We start from the raw sequence: 23,053 nt of genomic DNA, 5'->3' as shown, positions 1-23,053 counted from the left end.
CCTGCCTTTGGCCCAGGGCGCGATCCTGGAGACCCGGGATCGAATCCCACATCGGGCTCCCGGTGCATGGAGCCTGCTTCTTCCTCCGCCTGTGTCTCTGCCTCTCTCTCTCTCTCTCTGTGACTATCATAAATAAATAAAAAAAAATTAAAAAAAAAAATCTTTCTGCCCTTCCTGTCTCCTTTCCCCTTAGGGGACTCCCACAATGAGTATGTTCATTTACTTATGGCACTCCACAGGTCCCTTTAGGCTTTATTCACTCTAAAAAAATTTTTTTCTTTCTGTTCCTTGATAATTTCAATTGTCCTGTCTTCAAGTTCACCGATTCTTTCATTTGTTTAATCAGATCTGTCTTCGAATCCCTTTACTGAATTTTAAAAATTTCAATGATTGTATTCTTCAGTTCTAAATTTCTTTGGGGTTCTTTTTAGATTTCCAATTTGTCCATCATTTTCTTGACTTTCTCTATGTCTTCCTTTAGTTTCTTGAACATATTTGAGATAGTTGTTTTAAAATATTTGTTTAAAAAATATTTGTTCAGTAGGTTCTCCATGTGATTTTTCACTGAGATAATTTCTGTTGATTTATATTTTTCCTTTGAATGGGCCATACTTTACTGTTTCTTAATATTAGTTTTTAATTATTGTAGTAGCAGTTCTTTTTCTTTTAAGATTTTATTTTTTATTTTATTTTTCTAAAGGTTTTATTCATTTATTCATTAGACACACAGAGAGAGAGGCAGAGACATAGGCAGAGGGAGAAGCAGGCTCCCTGCAGGTATCCCCAGTTTGGGACTCAATCCTGGGATTTGGGGATCACGCCCTGAGCCAAAGGCAGATGCTCAACTGCTGAGCAACCCAGGCTTCCTTTAAGATTTTATTTTTAGGGCAGCCTGGGTGGCCCAGAGGTGTAGTGCCGCCTTCAGCCTGGGGCATGATCCTGGAGAACCGGGATGGAGTCCCATGTCGGGCTCCCTGCATGGAGCCTGCTTCTCCCTCTGCCTGTGTCTCTGCCTCTCTCTCTCTCTCTCTATCTCTCATGCATAAATAAAATCTTTCAAAAAATATTTTTTTTTCAAAAAAAAAAAAAGATTTTATTTTTAAGTGATCTCTACACACAAGGTGGAGCTCAAACCTACAGCCTCAAAATCAAGAGTCACATGTTCTACCAACTAAGCCAGTCAGGCACCCCTATTATTAATAGAAGTTCTAAAGTGACCTTGAGAATTGCTTCACTTTTTCAAATTTCTGTTTTCTCACATGTCAGATGGCAATTGTGACATTTTGTCAGTTCAATAAATATTCATTGAGCTCCTCTTGTGTGGCTCCCCCAATTTTTGACACTCTTTCTAGTGAGACATGGGATCTTTTTAATGAGACACTATTTTTCTTTTTCTAAAGAATTTATTTATTTGAGAGAGAGAACAAGTAGTGGGGAGGAGCTGAGGGAGAGAGAGAGATAGAGAGAGGCAGACTCCCTGCTGAGCAGGAAGCCCTATGTGGGGCTCAATCCCAGGACATGGGGATCATGACCTGAGCTGAGGGCAGATGCTCAACTGCCTAAACCACACTAGTGCCCCAATGAGACACTCTTTTTTTTTTTTTTTTAAGATTCTATTGATTTATTTGACAGAGAGAGAGAGAGAGAGAGAGAGAGCATGAGAGAGCACAAGGAGGGGGAGCAATAGACAGAGGGAGAGGGAGAAGCAATCTCCCCATGGAGGAGGAAGCCTGATGCAGGGCTCCATCCAAGGACCCTGGGACATGACCTGAGCTGAAGGCAGATGCTTAACCAAATGGACCATTCCAGGTGCCTCTGAGATACTCTTTTTTGAGCCATGAATATAGGCTCTGATATTGCTTGACCACTAGCATATGCCAGAAATGACATTGTATCAGTTTCCAGGTCAGGCTTTGAAGAACCATTATCTTCCATTTTTAATCTCTTGGAACACTCACTCTTGGAATTCAACCACCATGCTATGAGGAAGCTCAAACTGCCATGGAGAGGCAAGGACCCAAGTCCCCAATTCAAAGCCCTGGGTGAGCTCTCAACTGACAATCAACACCAACTTATCAGCCATGTGAGTGAGCATCTTGAAAGCAGTCTCTGGTGAGGCTATTACTGCTGATCCCATATAGAATAGAGATGTACTTTATTTATATTACCCAGTTTTAATGATTAATTTATTTAACATGGAACTGTGTAAAGAAATATAATCTGCACCACATATATAATTTTGTATTTTCTAGTAGCCACATTTAAAAAGTAAAAAAAAAATTAAACAGGTGAAATTAATTTTAGAAATCTGCTTTAACCCAATATATCTAAAATGCTATAATTTCAACATGCAATAAAGATAAAAGTTATTTATGAAATATTTTACTTTTCATTTTAAATACTTGATATTTTGGGATGTATTTTACACCTATAATCACATCTCAGTTCAGACTAGCTACATTCCAAATGCTTACTAGCCACATGTGGCTGGTGACTACTATACTGGAGAATGCAATCTTGGAATGAAAGATTTGGAAGGCAAACTACTACATCTCTGCCCCATTTTACAAAGAAGGAAAGTAAGGCACAGAAGGAGGAAGTGACTTGTCCAGGGTTATTCACTGTTGTGGATTGAGTAATAATGCCTCCCACCCCCAAAAAACCATGTCCATGTCCTAATTCCTGGGACTTGTGAATGTTATCTTATTTGGAAAATAGTTTCTTTGCAGATGTAATTAAGTCAAGGATTTTGAGATGAAGAGATCATCCCAGATTATCTGGCTGAGCTCTAAATCCCATGACCTGTGTCCTTGTAAGGGATACACAAAGGTGATTAGACAGAGGACTTGAAGAGAGACATAGTGAGAGAAGTTCATGTGAAGATGGGAGCAAGGATGGGGCTGATGAGGCCAGAAGCCAAGGAATGCTGACAGCCACAGGAACTTGAAAGAGGCAAGGAAGAAGTCTTCTCTGAGGCCTCCAGAGGGAGTGGGGCCCTGTAGACATTTTGATTTCAGCTTTCTGGCCTCCAGAATTGTGAAAGAATAAATTTCTGTTGTTTTGAGCCTACCTGGTTTGTGATAATTCATTAAGGTACCCCCAGGAAACTAACAACAAGGGTGAAACTTGGATTTAAGAGATCTTGGGAAAAAAAAAAAAAGAGAGATCTTGGACTCCATTCCTGGCCAGAGCAACATGCCTCCCCACTGCCTCTGAAATCTTTCAACTGGCCAGAATTCATTCCTTTATTAGCAGAGTTGATGGTGCAGGAGTCTGGTCACCTAGAGAGCCCCTGACAAATCTATAGGGAGCTACTGTCCTTTAGAACCATGTGGCACCGTGCTGTGTTGTCACCATCTCTTACCTCATCTACTTCAATGATCTCAAACGCTTCTCTTGCTTCTACTCTATTCCCTCTTTAATCTATTTTCCATACGGTATCTGGAGTAATCTTAAAAACAACGACAACAAAAACAAACAAACAAAAACTCCAAGCAAGTCATCAGGCCACTTCTCTATTCTCAACTGTCCAATAGCCTCCCATTCACTGGAATGAAATCCAAACTCCTTCCAAGTCTACGATGACCTGCTACCTAATTGATCTTGTTTTGTACCCTTTGTCTCTCCTCTTTCCACTCCAGTCACAGAGGCCTCCTTGCTACTTCTCCAACATGCCAAGCCCTCCTTCTCCTGATCCTTTTGCATTTGCTTGTTTTCTCTGTCTGGAACACTCTACCTTCAGGCAGCCCCATGGCTCACCCTCTCATTTCATTCAGATCTTTTCTCAGATGTCCCCTTATGAGAAAGGATTTCCCTGTCTGCTGTCACTTTTCATTCCTTTATCATGCTTCATTGTTCTTTATGGCATCAATTTCTACACCACCTGGTACAGATTTGTTAGTTTATTTATTACGTTATTGTCTATCCTCCCTATTAGACTGTAAGTTCCATGAAGGCCAGACCTTCTGTCTGTTTTATTTAACAATGTGTGGAATAGCATATTGCAGGTGCTCAATAAATTTATTGCTACATGAATGAGTAAATGCATGAGTGAGAAGAGGAATGTAGATTCCGTGTAACCATATCCTGCTTCCTAGAGAAGTCAGAATCTCAAATTTTAGGTGAAATTCTACCAAATATGAACCAAAAAAGTATTTGCTTGGTTGGCTAAAAAAAAAAAAAAAAAAAAAAAAAAAAAAAATGCATCCAAGGGCCACCAATTTGAGACTCCTGCTCTAAGGGATCTGAGTCCAATGGCAACTATGTTTCCTCATCCTCAGATGGTATAGACCCTCCAAGAATCCAGTATTTCTTTGGGATCCACTAGCCCTTGCATCTCCAGGCTCTGGCCCCATGAGGTGCTGTTTGTTGTTACAGAGCAAAGTCAACCAGCGCACTTCGTTCAAAAGGCAGGATGTGGGCTGCAAGCTTCCAGCTCATCGGTTCAAAGGAAATCTACTTCAGCAGTGATGTCTCCTGGGATGTTTCCCCAAGCCTCCCAGATTGGCAATGGGGCCTCTTAAAGGACTAATAATAGACAGGCACGTCCAGTTTCCAAAACATGTCAACCTTAAAAGTGAAGGCTATTTTTTCCTCCTTACCTTTGAATTACTATGCAGCAGAGGGACATTCTATTATCACAGCTGCTGCTCTCCACATGCAGCCTAATAATGACTTACCACTCAGGGGCTTCCAGGCGAAATCGTCATAGTGGGACCTGAGCTTCATTAGGCAGAAGTTCTGTATAGCTGCTTCAACTCCACCCTGCTCTCCTTCACGCCTTCATCACGAACGTACTTTGTAGTTTAGGCTGCCCTAATCTCCATTCAACAACACTGGGACTCTGGGTGCACATCTTAGTCACTCTGAGCCTCACTGTCTTTATCCATAATGAAAATTCTGGACTTACATGGGGTTGTTGTGGCAAGGACTAAGTAATGCAGTGGAGGTACCGAGCGCTTGATGTTTATTATTACCGAACACCTACAGGACATGGTGAGAGGTAAGGGGCAATGTCCTTTAAGTTTTCATTCACTCACTTATTCACACAGTCACTCACTCATTCAAGAAACATTTACTGAGCTTCGAGGAGGTGTCAGGCATGGAGCTTGGCTCTGATGACGCAATGGTGAGCAGTGCCTGCTCTCAGAAAGTAGATCTAGTGAAGGAGTTCGTAGTCTAATGTAGTGCTGTGTTCCCAGAAGGTGGGGCATGGGGGGGGGGTGCAGATATTGAGACACAGTAGGGCGCTAAATCACACTGCGTTATCTACTCATCTACACAATTATCATTCTTTTGGTTACCTTTCCATCCTCCCGATTCCATCCAGGAGAGCGTCCCGGTGGATATGAGTCCATGCTAAAGTCCACTTTAGCATCTTTCTAATATTTGTTAATCTCAGTCTCTAACAGATAAAAGAAGGCTTCAGATGCAGATGCTTTGGGCAGGTGGCAGCATCTGGAGAGATTGTACTACTACGGATATCTTTTGCCATTCAAACTAAGAAACCAGAAAGACTTTTTTTTTTTTCTTTCCTTTCAGATGGTGCACAAATACGGCCAGCGTTTGTGAAGATGGGTCCCCTCACCAGCCCCATTTTACAGTTGAGGAAAGTGAGTCTCTTTGGGGATGGGATGGACAGACGGTATAGGGAGTTCTCTTTTGAATGTCGGGCAAGCAAAGCCAAGAGTGGTCTTTGTGGCGGAGATATATACCTATGGATATATAAAGTAAGATTGCTCCTCCCCTACCTCTGCAGTACGTGTGTGCGTCTGTGTGTGTAAGTGTGTGGAGCCACAGGCCTTTCCGAATGAGTGACAGCGGGAGCCCATCCCTCCCGGAGACGCGTGCGGAATGACCAATGGGGTGGATGCGGGGTGGACCGGCACCAGTCTCTGCAGGGGCCGGGTGGAACCCGTCGCGCCCACCCTCGCCACCGCGCGCCCCCACCCCGAGTCCCCGTCGGTCCTTCCGCGGGGGGCGCCCTCAAGGTGCCCGTCCCCCCCTCCGCCCTTAATGCAACCCCGGCGCCCAGGAGCGGGGAGGCGGCGGCGGGCCCAGGTCTGAGGACCGCAGGCTGCGGGCCCCGCGCCGCAGCGCTGCGGCTCCGAGCGCTTCGCCTCGGGGCGCCAATATGTAAAGCAGCTGGCGGCGCTGGGCGGGGCCTGGGCGCCATGCAAATGAAGGGGGCGGGGCCGCCCGTGGCCCCGCCTCCCTCCCCCGCAGCTGGGGCCAGCGGTGCCTCGCGCAGCTGGACGAGCGGCGGCAGCTGGGCGAGTGACAGCCCCGGCTCCGCGCGCCGCGGCGGCCAGAGCGGCGCAGGGAAGCGCCCGCGGCCCCGGGCGGCAGCAGCGGCCGCCTCCTCGCGCGCCTCCCGGGCCCGCAGCCCGCGGCCCCGCGGCCCCGGGGCCGGCACCTCTCGGCTCCCGCTCCCCGCGCAAGATGGCTGACCCGGCTGCGGGGCCGCCGCCGAGCGAGGGCGAGGAGAGCACCGTGCGCTTCGCCCGCAAAGGCGCCCTCCGGCAGAAGAACGTGCACGAGGTGAAGAACCACAGATTCACCGCCCGCTTCTTCAAGCAGCCCACCTTCTGCAGCCACTGCACCGACTTCATCTGGTGAGAGCGCGCGGCGCAGGCACCTTCCCGGGCCCCGAGGGCAGCCCCTCCCCGCGCCCAGGGGGCGCCCCGCTCCGCACGCCCGCGCGCAGCCTGCGCCCCCCTCCCGTCCTCCCCCCTCCCCCTCCTGCCCGGCCCCGGCCCCGGCCCCGGCCCCGGCCCCGGCCGCCGCGGGGCGCCTCCCTGCCCGGGCGCCCTCCCAGCCCCCTCGGGAGCGCCCCGGGGCCGTGGCGCGGGCGCCGCCTCTGCACCTGCTCGGAGCGCGGGGTGGCCGTCCGGGGGGGCAGCGCCTCGAGTGCCTGCTCGCCCGGGCTTCCCCGTCTCCCCGCCGCCTTCCGTGCTCGCGGCGCCTGTGCCCCCTCCCCTGCCTTCCGGGGGCAGCGCCCTGGGTGTCCTCTGTCTGTCTTTCCGCGGGCGCGGGGCGTCCTCCGCTCCCCTCCCGTGTCTCCCGCCCTGGCGCCCTGATCCGTGCTCGCGCTTCCCTGCGGGCCGGGGGTCCCCTTTGCGCTCCTCAGTTTCCCCTTCGCGTCCCTGCGGGGACTTTGCTCCTCCGTCGCCCTGGGCTGGGGGAGCCTTTTCTGTCTTCCCAGTTCCCCCAGGGAACTCCACCGCCTCGGGGTCTCTCTCTCCTCCTGCGTCTGGATGCGTCTTTATCGCTTCTCGTTCCCCGAAGGTACCCGGGCATCTCTGCGGGCAGACCCCCCGCCTGCCCCCCACTTCCCGCGCCGGATCCGCTCCCCCCGTCCCGCCACCTGGTGGTCGCAGCCTCCTTTCTTCTGCCTTCCGAGGGGAGGTGGGGGTTACCGCTCAGCTGCCCCCTTCCCCCAAAGGCGGAAGGACTGACTCTTGGGCACCCGCCTGCGGCTAGGAGGTTGCACCTGGGGTAGAGAGGCCGGGGAAGGGGGGTGACGTGGGGGAACTAGCCGGTGGCTGGGCCCCTAGGGCTGCCTGACGTGCCTCTTTCTGCCTTTGCAGGGGCTTCGGGAAGCAAGGATTCCAGTGCCAAGGTAGGCTGTGGGGCTCCAGGAATGCCTTTTGTGGAAGAGATGGTGAAAAGACTTTCTAGAAGTGACCGAGTTAGGCAGAGGGCGAAGGACAGAGTGACCTGCCAAGCTGGGACTGTACCACCGCCAAAGGGCCCTTTGAAGGGCTGTGTGTGCAGGCAGTGATGCTCCATCCAGGAAAGGCGGGTGGAGCCAGACGCCCTACCTGCCAAGGAAGACCGTGCACCCTTTCTCCCTTCCTGGCAGCAAAGCGTCCAATTCTGTCTCCTGAGCCTATCCCTCTTGGTCAGTCTTGCTTCTGGAGCAAGGGTCCCCAGGGGCCATTTCTGGGAGGACGCCCTCCTCTCCCTAATTCCTGCTCACTCGCCCTTGCTCATCTCGCAGAGTGAGGTTCTGTCCCTTCCCCTGCTTCACAGAAGTCTCCACAGGTGGCTGCTGCCTCTGCATATGGTGCATCCCCTGGAAGGGTGACTGTGGGTGTCCCCTGGGCCTCCTCACTCCCCAAAAAAGGTCATTCCAGATGGGGTGCTTCTCAGACATGGGTTTAAATCGCCCTTTCTATCTTCTGGCTGCATACAGGAAGGACTCCAAGTGACTGGCAACCTGGGTCCTTGCACCTGGTTCGAGATCCTTGACCCTAGCCAGGGATGCTCAGCCTCGTGGTGACTTTTAACCGTGTGCAAGGTGGCCTTGGCCATCTCTGGTTGTAAATTCACCCTCCAGGGTCAAGTTGCCTATGGACCTATTTAGCCTTTGGGCTGTCGAACATTTTTTGAATTTGATGTCAACCTTTAGAACTGGGAGATTTTACCCAGATACTTGAATTTTCAGCTTCCAGTTTGCGAAGATTTGGTCCCACTTTCTTGTTGGAACAGTCATTTGGAGCTATTTTCATAGACGGGGCATACATTCACCATTTCATCCCAGTCCTTCCCAGCTGGGCTTGTTTCACCAGTTTCTGGCTCCTGTAGACATTTGAGTTTGCAACTAATGTTCTGGAAAATTTTTTCCCTCTCCAATTTTTGGCCAGATGTGGTTGAGTTTGGGGAGAACTAACTGTCTCATTTCTGGAGTGTGTCGTAGGGGTACATTGATTGCCCTGGGGAACTGGGTTTGATCAGAAGAAAGCATTAAGCCTTCAAGAGTCAGAGATGTGACTTAGCTGTGTCTGTGGTGTTGTAGCACTCCACCCTCCAGGGAAAAGTCAAGTGATCCCTGGTGAGTGTGGGTGGCATTGTCAGTTGTACAGGATGCTGGCAGCATGGCACTGCCGTCTCAGAAGACTTGTAGGTTCCCTCCCTCACCTGAGATCCAGGGAAGAGCTGGCTCATCCAGTGAACCTTGCAGACCTGCCCAGCCTCTCTTACCAAGGAGTAGAACCCCAGTCTCATGCTCTGCACCAGAGGACTTCCCAAATCCCTTTATTATTTTTTTCAGCTTTATATACTCTTTTAAAAAATTTTATTATTATTTTAAAAATATTTATTTATTTATTTGACAGAGAGAGAGAGAGAGAGCACAAGCAGGGGGAGCAGCAGAGGGGGAGGGAGAAGCAGGCTCCCGGCTAAGCAGGGAGCCTGATGTGGGGACTCCATCTCAGGACCCCGGGGTCATGACCAGAGCTGGAGGTAGATGCTTAATGGACTAAGCCACCCAGGTGCCCCTATTGTATTATTAATTAATTAATTAATTAATTTTTTTTTTAATTTTTATTTTTATTTATTTATGATAGTCACAGAGAGAGAGAGAGAGAGAGAGGCAGAGACACAGGCGGAGGGAGAAGCAGGCTCCATGCACAGGGAGCCTGATGTGGGATTCGATCCCGGGTCTCCAGGATCGCGCCCTGGGCCAAAGGCAGGCGCCAAACCGCTGCGCCACCCAGGGATCCCTTGTATTATTAATTTAATCGAAGTACAATTAATATACAATGTTATATTAGTTTCACATCTTCCCAAATCCCTTTAAAGTAGCAATAGCTTAGACCCTGTTGCAAACAGTTAGATTGTTTCCTAGAACTTTGGCCCCTAAAGCACAATACCAGTGGCATCTTGGTGCTGGAATGTGTAGATGATCTTTGAGGTTACCTTTCACTTTCATGAATGAGTTTCTGTCTTTGTCGCTTGCTGGGATTGGGGGTGAATTTTGAACATTTTTACTGCTACTTTCCCACCTGCTCTGTAGTTACTGATGCTTGGGGCAGGCACTCTGGAATGTGTAGGTGATAACAGGAGATCCTGTTTTTCAAAACCTGGAAAGTGGTAGGAATTTTCTTGTGTAGTGAGAGTACAGCGGAATTAAATTTTCTAATCAAATATGGCAACTTTAGAGGTAGACAGTACTTACTATTTTATCAGCTTTCTTTTTCTCTTCTCCCTGAGAGGCAGTGTAGGGTAGCGGGTGTATGTACAGGCCATCAGGCAGGTCACTGTGGTTTTGAATCTTGGCTTTTGGGGCTTCCCAACCATCTTATTTAGCTCAGATTCCTTGTCTATAAAATGGGTCCAATAAATAGTACCTACTTTAAAAAGTTGCTGTGTAGGGGCACTTGGGTGGTTCAGTTGGTTAAACATCTGACTCTTGATTTCGGCTCAGGTCATGATCTCAGGGTCCTGAGATCGAGCCCGGATGTTGGGCTCCACACTGGGTGGAGGAGCCTGCTTGAAATTCTCTCTTCCTCCCCTATCCCTCCCCTGCTGCATGCACATGTACTCTCTGTTTCCCCAAAATAAAAAAAAAAAATCTTTTAGAAAAAGTACACCTGATTAAAATGGGTTCCACATTTTATAGAGAATATGTATGGTTTTATTCCTTCAGTTAAGTCAGCAGTCCAGAGCCCAGGGTGGGTCCTAGTTTCTTCCAGTTTTCAGTTCCACCATCCAGGAGTGGCACTTATCCCATAGTCCAAGATGCTAGACTATCTAGTCATCACATCTTTATTTCAGCTAGCAGGAAGGAGGAAAGCGTAAAAGAAAGGCAAAGGCCATATGCTCACTGTCACTTATGGAAGTTGCTGCAAGATACTTCTGCCTATATGCTGTTAGCTAGGACTTAAGCTTAATCACATACCCACACCTAACTACAAAGGGGTGAATGGACAATGTAATGTTAATTTCAGGTAGCCCTCTTTTGGGCTACAAGTTAGGGTAGGGAGGTCTTCCATTTCAAAAGTAGAAGGGGAGGGTCACCTGGGTGGCAAAGTCCCTTGATCATCAGACTCTTGGTTTTGGCTCAGGTCGTTGATTGCAGGATCATGGGATTGAGCTCCGTGTTTGGTTTGTGCTCAACATGGAGTCTGCTTAAGACTCCCTCTTCCTCTGCCCCTACCTTTTTTTTTTTTTTTTTTTAAGATTTTATTTATTTATTCATGAGAGACACAGAGAGAGAAGCAGAGACATAGGCAGAGGGAGAAGCAGGCTCCCTGTGGGGAGCCCAATGTGGGACTGGATCCCAGGACCCTGGAATCATGAACTGAGTCAAAGGCAGATGCTCAACCACTGAGCCACCCAGGCATCCCCTGCCCCTACCTTCTGTGCTCTCTCGCACTTTCTCTCAAATAAATCTTTAAAAAAGTAGAAGGGGAGAGGGGGTATAGTCTGCACTATCTTTGGGTAGGAGGTATGTAGGATAATCCTCAGGCGGGGAACCCACTGAATCTCCATGCTCCCTTGTGCTGTCATGGAAATTGGGGGTGCTGGGATGGGTTGAGGGAGGAAAGATGGAAAGTCTATCAACCATGGGAAATTAGGGATTTCTGTGTGCCCAGGGGAGCTTTAGACTTCCTTGTTTTTGTACTGCTAGAGGATAGAATTCTAGATTGACTGCCACATGATTTTTCCCCTTTTGTTACCACTCTATTTTCTATAAAACCACTCCGTGAGGTAGTCTATGAATGTCTGATGACAGGCACTGGGGCCGAGCGTCCCTATTAAGAAACTGACTAAATTCTAGATGAGAAGTGGGACCCCTCAGAGAAGCAAGGCAGATTTTCCTCTAAAGCATTCTTTAGAGGACACCAGAACCTTCATTTGTGCATTAATTGTAATGAAGACAAGCCTTTGGGTGGAATTAGACTCTTAACCCCAAGAAGCTTTTGCAATTTGGCAGAGAGAACTTTTTCTTTGAAAGGAAGTTACTTTCAAAGTAACTTTAGGGAGGCAATAAAATTTAGAAATTCAGAATTAATAGCATGGGGTTGGAGTCAGAACTGGATTTGAATCTGTGCTCTGCCACCTACTTGCTGTGTAAGCTTGGGTAAGTCACCCACCCATAGTGGCCTCAGTTTCCTGACCTGTAAAATGGGGGCTAATGGTACCTACCTCATAGGGTTATGGTGAGCACCAAAGTATAAGAGAAATATCCACAGTATCTGTGACTCTAAGTGAGATGATCATTATTACTTGGTTTGTGGTAGGAAACTGTGTCAAAGTGGGACAGAGTTCATTCTGGAAATCATTGAATGACTAGGCTGCTTTCGTGTATTTAGGTAGGTTTTGTTCTCAGGTGTGTTTCTTCATAGACTTTGGGTAACACCAATGAGTGCCCTGCTCAGCATCTGGGCCCAGCCAGCCAGGCTCGTTCAGATTGTCTTTTCTCACCCTTTCCTTGTGAGAAAGATCTCAACTTGTCAGGGACTCTCTAGAAAAACCCCAGCATGCTAGTTTTCTGACTATGAAGACCTAACAGGGATGATTATAATGAGTAAACCAGTGCTTCGCCTTCCTGTGTAGATCAGAAAACATGTTTTTTAACCTTTTAATAGAAGTTATTCTTTAAAAACCCCAAAATGTTGGGGTGCCTGGGTGGCTCATTTGGTTAAGTGCCTGCCTTTGGCTCAGGGTCCTGGGATAGAGCCCCATGTCAGGCTCCCTGCTTTGCTCAGGGGAGAGTCTTACTCCTTCTCCTTTTGCCCCTAATCACATGTGCATGTGTGTGCTCTCTCTCTCAAATAAATAAGATCTTAAAAAAAACAAAACCCAAAAAGCCAAACCAAACCAAACCCCAAAATGTTGCATGAATTCAACCATTGCTGTTTTCGTCAACATCAACTCTATGGAATACAAGTTTATTTTAGTCTGTAGTCAACTCATATAGATTGAAATACGCTCTTTTTAAAAACAACAATCAGGGGTGCCTGGATGGGTCAGTCGGTTAAGTGTCTGACTCTTGATTTCAGCTCAGGTCATGATCTTAGGGTTAGAAGATTGAGCCCTGCGTTGGGCTCTGTGCTAGGCGTGGAGCCTGCCTAGGATTCTCTCTCCCTCTCTGTCTCTCTGTTCCTTCTCCCTACTTTCTTGCTCTCTCCCCTCTCTAAAAATAGAATAAAATAAAATAAAATAACAATCAAAGCTGAATCAAAGATTATTTTATTTTTGGTGTAGTTTTCCCTGGCAACTTACAACATGATAACCTATACTTCAGGTTGAACTTTCTCAGTAAAAGTTCATAAAGAGGTCTTTTCTTTTTTTTTTTTTAAAGTACAATCACTAAGTCAGCCTGCAAGCTACTGAAGCTTGCTTCTATTCCATTTCCCTACCTTCTCAAAAGCAGATCCCAGAGGTTTGTGAGTGAAATTCCACTCACCTCTTAGCTTTTTCTGACTGTGTCCTGAGGGTTCTGTGTGGATAAAAGGCAGAGGCTTTTTGACTTTGTATTTGATGGTTTGACTTTTTTATTTTTTCCTCCTAAAGTGGGATTTCGGGCCCCAAATCCCAAATGAAATAAAAATCTTTAGGTGAGTTAATGCCGGGTTTTAAAAAGGAGGGCTAGTGTGTTGGAGAGGCAACAGTAAATTCATCTTGAGCTGTAGAGCACTCAGGGCAAGCTGGAAGCTTTGTCACTGGGCAACAGAATGCCTTTCTAAGTAAATATGGAAAATACGACCTTTGGAAATGTAGTTGATATGATACACACGTTCTTAGAAACTAATTTTAAAAAATATGTTGTTTCTGAAATACTAGCGATATTGCAAGTGTCTTAAAGTAACTGTCTAGAACCATATGCAGCATGTTTATGGTGTTTTTGGGTCAAGAAAGAAAAAAAATAGCAGAGAAAGTAATTGGCAGAGGATGAACCGAAGATTTGAAAATAATTTACACGTATGCTTGTTATTGGAGTCCCCCTCTATTCTTTCTCTTTTTCTGCCTAGCTTTCTGTTTCTGTTTCTGCATCTGCACACACACACACACGTGTGTAAATACACATATATGTAAATACATCAGTGTGTCACAGTTTTGAGAATATGCATCTCCTTTTGATAGTTTTCAGGTATAGGTAGTTAAATTAATAGGTACAATTGAAAAATCTGTGCTCTGATCTTTTGACTTTGCAGTCCAGTTAATTTTGGGGTGGACAAAGGGATCAGGCTGTAAATAAAGTTCATCATCTCTGGCTGATGCATTAAAAAACTTGGTCTCTTATCGTTTTTGGCATTTGATCTAGTATCATAGATTCTTTGACTTGACTCATCGTGTCTGTGATGTTAGAGATAGATTATTGGCCCTTTTATAGAATATACAAAATCCACCACGTTTACATGTGCCATTTCAAGGTTTGATGGGTGCTTGAAAATCTGGTAGGAAATTTATATAATTACTACATGCATTTACCCATCCATCATTCCATGTATCCATCCATCCTTACAAAAAAGTAACACTCATTGAGTTCTATGTGTCAGGAACTATTTTAAATAGTGGGAATACATGGATGAATGAGATTGAGACAATCGTAATGGCATGGAGCTTACGGTGTAATGGAGAGATAAAATATTCTATGAATCATTGCACCAATATTTAATTTTACTTTTTGTGAAGTACTTTGCAAAGAATGTACAGGGTGCTGTGAGAATTTATAAGGGGATGTTAGCCTAGGCAGTGGTTGGGGTGGAGTTAGGGTATTCTTTGGTCAGCGGATTAAAAACCAAAACCAAAAGGCAAAAAACTTCCCATTCTCTGAAGTAATTGGAGAAAGTCTGAGTTGCCAGGGGGCCAGAGCTAAAAAATCTGTGTTGTGAAACTGCTCATATCCTGGATAAAGATATACAGAAGGTCTTATCTCTGTGATATTCTGTAGAGGGGATGAGTCTTGTGCCATGGTCACAAGTAGGATGAATATTTGGTAGAATTACTTTAAGACAGCTTCTCTCTTAGTTCCATGGAGAATTTCATCCCCTCTTAGCTAAGACTCAGATAATGAGCTGGCTTCCTTTGTATGTAGGGGTTGCATTTTGAGGTGGCTCTTCTACAGCAGAAAAATCAGACCATTTCAGAGGTGGAGGAGCAAGTCTGAGCTGACAGGTTGAGAATAAATAAAAAGACAGAGTAAAGAATGTCAGTGAGAGGCATCTGAGCAGAAAGCCAAGTTTTTAGGGGTGCAAGATTATCCACATTGCCTCCCAGATAACCTTCCTCACCCTCCGTCCAGGTCTGATGGTCTCTGATCGTTCATTCCTTTGATTTGGGCAGTGTTTTCTCTCATTTGGAAGACAATTTGTTTGTAGTTTCACAATAAGCCCCTTTGAATCACATATAGAGAACCATCCTTGGTCATTTACTTCCCTCTTTCTGATTTCATCAAGGGGAAGGTCTTGGTTTGGTCCTAACACATTTTTAACGCCTATCTAACACAAATCTGGGCACCTAGAAAATGTTCTTTACTTTTTATCATGAAAAAACTAAAGGAAATTATGGGAACATAAGGATCTGTTAGTTTCTACCTATAAACTATCTCCTCCTCCTTCTCCCTCCCCTTTTGCCAAATGGTGAGCTCCTCCCGGTCTCCCTCTGGGGGCCCAATTTCCTACTGGTTATTACTTCTTATGAATAGAGAAGGAGACTTCCTGGTCTTTCCTGGAAATGGCTGGTGTTGGAAGAAAGCTTGATGTAGCAGAGGATTGAAAGACACCGTGATTGCAGGCTCCAGTGGGGCTTAGAAGAGATAGCAGCTTTGATTCAAGATCTTTTAATATTTAATTAAATTAAATCAAATTAATTAACTTATTTTTAAAGATTTTATTTATTTATTCATGACACACACAAAGACACAGACACACACACACACACACACGCAGAAGCAGAGACACAGGCAGAGGGAGAAACAGGCTCCATGCAGGGAGCCTGATATGGGACTAGATCCCAGGTCTCCAGGATCAAGCCCTGGGCTGAAGGCGGCACTAAACTGCTGAGCCACCCGAGCTGCCCAAGATCTTTTAATATTTTAATATTACTACTGTTATTGTTAGCTAATACCTTTTCACTGTTCTTTGTCCTGCTTGTCTGTGTCTCCTGGATGTCTTCTTTTCCCTTAGCCTACATGCAGAATGTTGCCCTATTGAGTCAGAAGAGGAACTCAGAAGTGGACTAGGAGGGTTCAGATGCCCTCTGTTGAGGGCATTTGCTAAGTAGATGGAAATAAACTTAGCAATAACCATATTCTTGGGTTGGGAGGAAGTGGGATTGGGTGGGGGGAGATTCTTTCTTCTTTTATCTTGCCATTGCCCAGTGACCAGACTTTGGGTTTCTAGGTAGGCAGTATAAATTGAATTGAGAGTGCAAGGCTCAAAATCAGATAGGCTTGGGATCCCTGGGTGGCGCAGCGGTTTGGCACCTGCCTTTGGCCCAGGGCGTGATCCTGGAGACCCGGGATCGAATCCCATGTCGGGCTCCTGGTGCATGGAGCCTGCTTCTCCCTCTGCCTATGTCTCTGCCTCTATCTCTCTCTCTGTGTGACTATCATAAATCAATAAAAATAAAAATAAAAAAAAAGTAAAAAAAAAATCAGATAGGCTTGATTTCAAATCCTGCTCTGTCTCTATGACTCTGTGACCCTGGACTGGTGAAACATGATCCTGCTTGATCCAACCATCTGTCTATCAGTCTATGTACCCACTGATCCACCAATCCATTTATCTATCCACTCAGCCATTTTTCTATCCATTATTCATTCATCCGTCCATTCATTCACCCAGCCACCCATCCGTTCCCCATCCATCTGCCCATTCATTCAACAAATAATTTATTGAGTGCCTACCACATACCGGGTGCTGTTTTAGGCACTGGGACTAGAGCAGTGAACCAGAGTCCCTACCCTCCTGGAATTTGCATTCTAGTGGAAGGAGAACAGCAATTAAGAAATACAATGTATAATGTCAGGTTGCAATTGAAGAGACATAAGACACCAGCCTTGCCCTTGAAGATCTTCCTGGTCTTTTGAGGGGAGGAGAGCATGTGGCCAGATAGTTCCGGCACATAAAGGATAAGTGGGGCGGCATCCTTACTCCTGGGAGGGGTGGAGACGATGCCACAGAGGAGGTGACATTTGGGAACAGTCTTAACAGCAGGAGTAGGAGTTCCTAGATTGACAAGCTGGGGGCTGGGGAGGGTGTTTCAGGCAGAGGGCAGCTCGAGTTGGCACACGGAAAGACAGGACAGGGCACATGCAGGGAACAGGAAGGAGGGTGTGTGGTGGAGGCGGTGGCAATTGGAGATAAACGTCATCTAGGAGGGTTTGGATTTTGTGAGGGCAGGACAGTGACTAGGAAGCGCTTGTTGTCATTGTTTTAAGGCAGGATGTGCGAGGGTGAGTGAAGTGGCCAAATATTTGAAAAAGAGTAGCATGAAGTGCATTCGAGACAACGATTGCCATGACTCAGATCCTGAAATCCCAGGCTTGTGGGGTTGGAGGGCAGGTGCCAGGTACTGAAATGACCATTTAGAAGCAGAGGCGAAGGTGTGTGTGTGGGGGTGTCACCGGAGCTTGTAGGTGCCGCTGCTATTTTTCACCTCGTAGAGAGGCATTTGGATTTTTGTGTCAGTCATATTGTTGATTGTTCTATTTCGGGAGGTGGTTACTGGGTTATTTTTATGGTTCTAACAATAGGGATATCTCTCTTCACTGCATCCTTAGGCAGAGAGGGCCATGGAAATGATTTTTCCTCTGAAAGGAATCCTCCCACTCCCTTTCTCCATCTCTGCTGCTGTCACTTATCCAGCACGTGTTAATTAAGCACACACTTCATGGGTGGCTGAGAGTTTGTGCTTTAGAGACAGAAAGGTATTGGTTCCAATCTTGGTTTCTTGATACGGGGCCTTGAGTGTATTACTTATACTCCGAGCTTTTGTTTCTTTAGAGGTAAAAGGAAGTAATGATATCTTGTTGATAGGGCACACATCAAGTGTATCCTGAGCGCCTTGCCTGGCCTACAGTGAGCACTTGATAAATACCGGCTATTTCCACTATTTCTAGGGTTGGGCACTGTCTTGTGCTGACTTGATAATCCTGTTAGGGAGGCCAGAGCAGTGCTCCTGAACCAAGGGCTTGATGCAAGAACGAATGCGTTCACACATTGTGGGCAACTGCATTAGGTGCGACTTAACAATGTTTCTGAGCACAGAACTCTTAGCGGGGGTCAGAGCCGCGGTAGGATGGTAGGAACATGGGTGAGCAACAGTGCTTTCTATGCAACAGTTTCCTGGCTTTCGATGCTTTAATTTGTGGGAAACCTCCAAAGCTGAATTGAGATCTGTGATCGTCCCATCTGCTGTCTTCATTTTGAAAATGTGTTGATGGCATTTCAACTTTAAATAGATTTCTGACCATTTCACTTTTTAAATTTTGAGTTCCCTTCATCCTCCAGATGGAATGTTTACGTGCTCTTTTGGGTTGAAGGAGAAGCTGCCAAATAATGTGGGTGAAGGTGGAGGGTGAAGTGTGTGGGACTGTCCTTGTCTTGTGATGGTGGGGTTGGTGATTTTTATGAGATAGCCCTACTCTGAAGATGTTCCTTCTCTCCCTAAAGGTGGGGGTTATTATTTAGAATTTTGGCAGTGCTGCAAATGAGAATCTTTTTTTTTAAAAAAAGATTTTATTTATTTATTCATGAGAGACACACATTGAGAGAGAGAGAGAGAGAGAGGCAGAGACACAGGCAGAGGGAGAAGCAGACTCCATGCAGGGAACCTGATGTGGGACTTGATCCCAGGACTTCAGGATCACATCCTGGGTTGAAGGCAGGCGCTCAACTGCTGAGCCACGCAAGGATCCCCAGTGCAAAGGAAAATCTTGATAAGTTATCTGGCTTTGTTATTTTTTTAATAAAATGTGTGTAGCAAAATTTATGGTTGGGAGTATTGATGAATTCTTTCTGGGCCAAATAGTGTACTTAGGGTAGTAAGACTGGCATATAGAGTGGTAAGGGACTTCTTTGTACTTTCTTCGCCCTTCAGTTAGATATTATCTTTTGATGACTGCTTTTCTCTCCTTCCCAGGATTGAGTCTAGAATCTTTTTTTTTTTTTTTTTTTAAGATTTATTTACTTATTTGAGAGAGAGAGAGAATGTGCAAGCAGGCAGAGGGAGAGGGAGAGACTCTTAAGCAGACTCCATGCTGAGCATGGAGTCCCAATGCAGAACCTGATCCCATGACCCTGAGATCATGATCTGAGCTGAAATCAGGAGTTGGATGCTCAGCTGACTGAGCCACCCAGGCACCCCAAGTCCAGAATCTTTTAACATGAGTTATAAGTCTTTGTCTGTCCTGGGTCGTCAGGAACCTTGCTTGTACCTCCCTTTTAATCACTTTTCACTTTCTAGCTGAAGACCCAATTGGTCTTCCTCAATCAGGATATACTCTTGCCTGCCCCAGGGCATTTGCATATGCTGCGTCTTCAGCTTCAATTGCTCTTTCCCCTCCTCTTCCCCAACTTGCCTCCTCCTCCTTCTTCAGAACTTACCTCAATGTCACTTCTTCAGAGAAGCCTTTCCCTGATTTTCCAAATCAGGTTCCCCGTTGTACAAAACCCCTTGTCAGTTTTATGTTTTATAATGATCAGTTTGAGTGTTTAGTCTTGACTGTCAGTTTCATCAGAGTAGGGGCCACATCTATCTCATTTCCTGTTGTCTCTGAGCCAAATCTGGCTTGTAGGATGTGCTCAATAAACACATATTGAATGAATGAATGGTATAGGGGAGAAATGACTAGAGAGAGAGTTATCTGATTTTTTTTTTTAAGATTTTATTTATTTGAGAGAGTGAGCAAGAGACAGAGCATGAGCAAAAGCAGAGGGAGAAGCAGACTCCTCTGCTGATGAGGGAACCCGATGTAGGGCTCGATCCCAAGATCCTGGGATCATGACCCAAGCCCAAGACAGATGCTTAACTGAGCCACCCAGGTGACCCTGATTTGGGTTTTGGTCTAGTTTTCTATGGCTTGATCTGTTTTTTTTTTTTTTTTTTAAGATTTTATTTATTTATTCATGAGACACACACACACACACACACACACACACACAGAGGCAGAGACACAGGCAGAGGGAGAAGCAGGCTCCATGCAGGGAGGAGCCTGATGTGGGACTTGATCCCAGGACCCTGGGATCATGACCTGAGCCAAAGGCAGATGCTCAACCACTGAGCCACCCAGGCATCCCCAGGCTCTGATTATTTTTGTTTGAACTCCCTTCCTCCCCAAATTGCCCTTACTAGAGCCTGTTGAGAAGTGATTTTCAGAAGTATGTGGATGATTTGGGACACAGCCTCATGCTCTGTTCATGTTTCTCTGTGAAGATAAACAGTCCCTCCACTTAAGTCTGTGCCCTTGTTCATTATGGACCCTGGTGGACTGAAGTGAAAAGAATTTCCTCTCACATAATATATGCTGGAAGCCACCTCAGTTGCCTATCAGCAGAATAGTGGGTACCTGATGGAATGTCATATAGCAATGAACAGGAGCAACCTACAGCTACATGTAACGTAGGTGACTCTCCCAAGCATAATGTGAACTAAAAAGGCTAGACAAAATACCTTCTGTATGATTCCGTTCACTGGAAGTTTAGGAGCAGGCGAAAGTAATTACAGGGGACAGGGGTTAGGATGGTGATTACCCTGGGAGGAACTGGTGGGGATTGAGAGAAGCTTCTGGGATGATTTGGCTGCTGGTTACATGGATGCATTCAGATTGTGACATTTCATTGAACTGTATACTTGTGCCTACTTTTCTGTTACTATAGTTTAATAGAATATTTAAAAAGTAAGTGTAGGGGTGCCTAGGTGGCTCAGATGGTTAAGCATCCACTTTTGAATTGGGTCATGATGCCAGGGTCCTGGGATCGAGCCCCACTTTGGGCTCCCTGCTCAACAGGGGGTCTGCTTCTCCCTTTCCCTCTGTCTCTCCCCCTGTTTGTGCGTGTGCGCTCTCTCTCTCTGATGAATAAATAAAAAATCTTTTTTTTTTAAATAAAAAATCTTAAAAAAAAAAGCAAGTGTAAATCACTGAGACTGAACCTCAAAAATATTAGTTGGGGCTTTTTTTAGTTTTACTCACAGAAGTGATATCCGTACAGAAGACAAGCACCTTCTGGACTCACCCTTTGAGGGATGGTGCCGTTTGCCTTCTTGGGGCGGGGGGGGACATCTGCTTCTTATTTCACTGTTGCCCATCAGTTGCAAACTGTAGAACGAGGAAGCCAGGGCACTCTGACAAATTTCCCATCAAATAATTTAGTTCTATTAATACCCGGAACACTTGAGCTTCATAAACTGTTTTTAGGGCTTGCATTTGAAAAAGTCTATACTAGTTTAGGTATTAGTAGGAATCTGTTAAAGCTGCTATAACAGATAAGCCTTAAAATCTCTGTGCTTGACAGAAAGGGATTTCTTTCTCACAGATCAGTGCAGGTGATTCCGGTCAGTTTTGCACATGGTCATTTAGGACTCCAGCTTTCTTTCCATTGGCCCAGTGGATGGGGAGACAACATGAGAAAGCACGCTCATTTCATTACCACCCCAGCCTGAAGGGACATATGGCATTTCTGCTTACCATTGGCCAGAACTCAGGCTTCTGAGTTGGCCAGAACTCAGGCACAGGACCATGTCAACTGCAAGGGGTGCCGGGACATGTCAGCCAGCTTGGTCTAGTAGGAAAACATGCTGGTGAACACAACAAGCCCTGCTCTAGTCCCCAAAACCATGATTTCCTTTCCCTTTGGGATGATGCATCCAATTGGATCTCTCACTTGACTTCACTAAAAACAGATGTGACTTCAGTAAAACAGATGTGAAACTCTAGACCTCTTAATCTTATCAAACATATGAGAGGATGTTCGGGGAAAACCATGGTCTGTTTTGTTACAAAGAGTGAAATGAAGAAACACTTCTCTTGTTTTTAGGTCTTAGAACAGTGTGGTTCTTGTGAGAAGTTCTATTTCTCCAGCCAGTCAGAATTCTTGGCTCTCCTGATTGCCGGTGGACATTGAAAACTCTTCTGTTTGAGTCAGCAGTCAGATCACCCTGTTCTTTTCTTTTCTTTTCTTTTCTTTTCTTTTCTTTTCTTTTCTTTTCTTTTCTTTTCTTTTCTTTTCTTTTTTTCTTTTCTTTTTTTTCTTTTCCTTTTCTTTTCTTTCTTTCTTTCTTTCTTTTTCTTTCTTTCTTTCTTTCTTTCTTTCTTTCTTTCTTTCTTTTTTTTTTTTTTTAAAGATTATTTATTTATTTGGGAGAGAGAGAGTGAGCAAGCATGAACAGAGGGAGAGGGAGAAGCAGACTCCCCACTGAGCAGGAAGCCTGATGCAAGGCCCAATCCCAGGACCTGAGATCATGAACTGAACTGAAGGCAGATACTTAACTGACTGAGCCACCCTGGTGCCCCACCCAGTTCTTTTCATTTGCTTATTTGTTTATCTCTCCTATGGAGGAATCCTTTGGCGGTTCTGCTTTTGGGTGTTTGGGCACCTAATAAACCAACTACCTGTTGTGTGCTATAAATCTCCTTAAACCTTAGTGGCTTAAAAGTACTACCATTTTATTTAGCTCTCCTTTCTGTGGGTCAGTAATTTGGGCTGGGCTCAGCTGGATGATCTTTCTGGTCGGGGCAGGGGTTAGCTCTTCTTGGATGGGCTCTGCACATGTGGGGCCTGCACCTGAGATGCCCAGGACACTGGGACTTTTCTCTAGGGGAGGGAGGCCTCTCATCTTCCAGTAGTCTAGCTGTGCTTGATTGCATGGAGGTGACTGCATTCCCAGTGCACAAAGCAGAGGCTGCAGGGCCTCTTGAAGCCTTGACTTGGAGCTTGCACACTGTCACTTGTGACATATTGGGTCAGTGAGAGCAAAATACAAGCCTGTCTGAAATAAAGGAGGAAATAGAGGAGAAAATACTCTTGCTTTTGATGGGAGAAGTTGCAAAGTATAGGTGGCATTTTGGGAGAACCTACCAGACCAATTTCGGTGTGGCCCTGGTGCTTAGCCCTATAAAATGCCCTGGAGCAGTGTGCATCTGCTCAACTATACTTGCATCTGTGGCAGGTCCCAAGTGAGTGCTCACTGCTTATACCTAATAAGACGACCTACCACAAGGGAAAGTGGCAGGACCGAATGAGATGCTCTTGTATAAAGGGCACAGCGCAGGACTTAGTGCATGTGAAACATTGAATACTACCACCATCGCTACTGA

At 45.9% G+C, this 23,053-nt stretch overlaps 1 protein-coding gene across 2 annotated transcripts in view; it reads left to right on the top strand.

Moving 5' to 3' along the window:
• The first annotated feature begins 6,226 nt into the window (after window positions 1-6,226).
• PRKCB (protein kinase C beta) overlaps window positions 6,227-23,053 on the top strand; it is a 335,898-nt gene continuing 319,071 nt past the window's right edge. Inside the window, exons 1-2 of one of the 2 annotated variants that reach the window (XM_041749587.1) lie at window positions 6,227-6,614; window positions 7,590-7,621. In XM_041749587.1, the coding sequence (XP_041605521.1) occupies window positions 6,442-6,614; window positions 7,590-7,621 (205 nt within the window). In that variant the 5' untranslated portion in view covers window positions 6,227-6,441. The remainder of the gene's footprint in view (window positions 6,615-7,589; window positions 7,622-23,053) is intronic. The other variant, XM_041749588.1, reaches the window with a different exon arrangement.

The sequence above is a fragment of the Vulpes lagopus genome, chromosome 3 (assembly GCF_018345385.1).
Source record: "Vulpes lagopus strain Blue_001 chromosome 3, ASM1834538v1, whole genome shotgun sequence".
Classification (NCBI taxonomy): domain Eukaryota; kingdom Metazoa; phylum Chordata; class Mammalia; order Carnivora; family Canidae; genus Vulpes; species Vulpes lagopus.
Note: the sequence above shows the minus strand (reverse complement) of the source record. Positions and strands in the feature narration are given on the sequence as shown.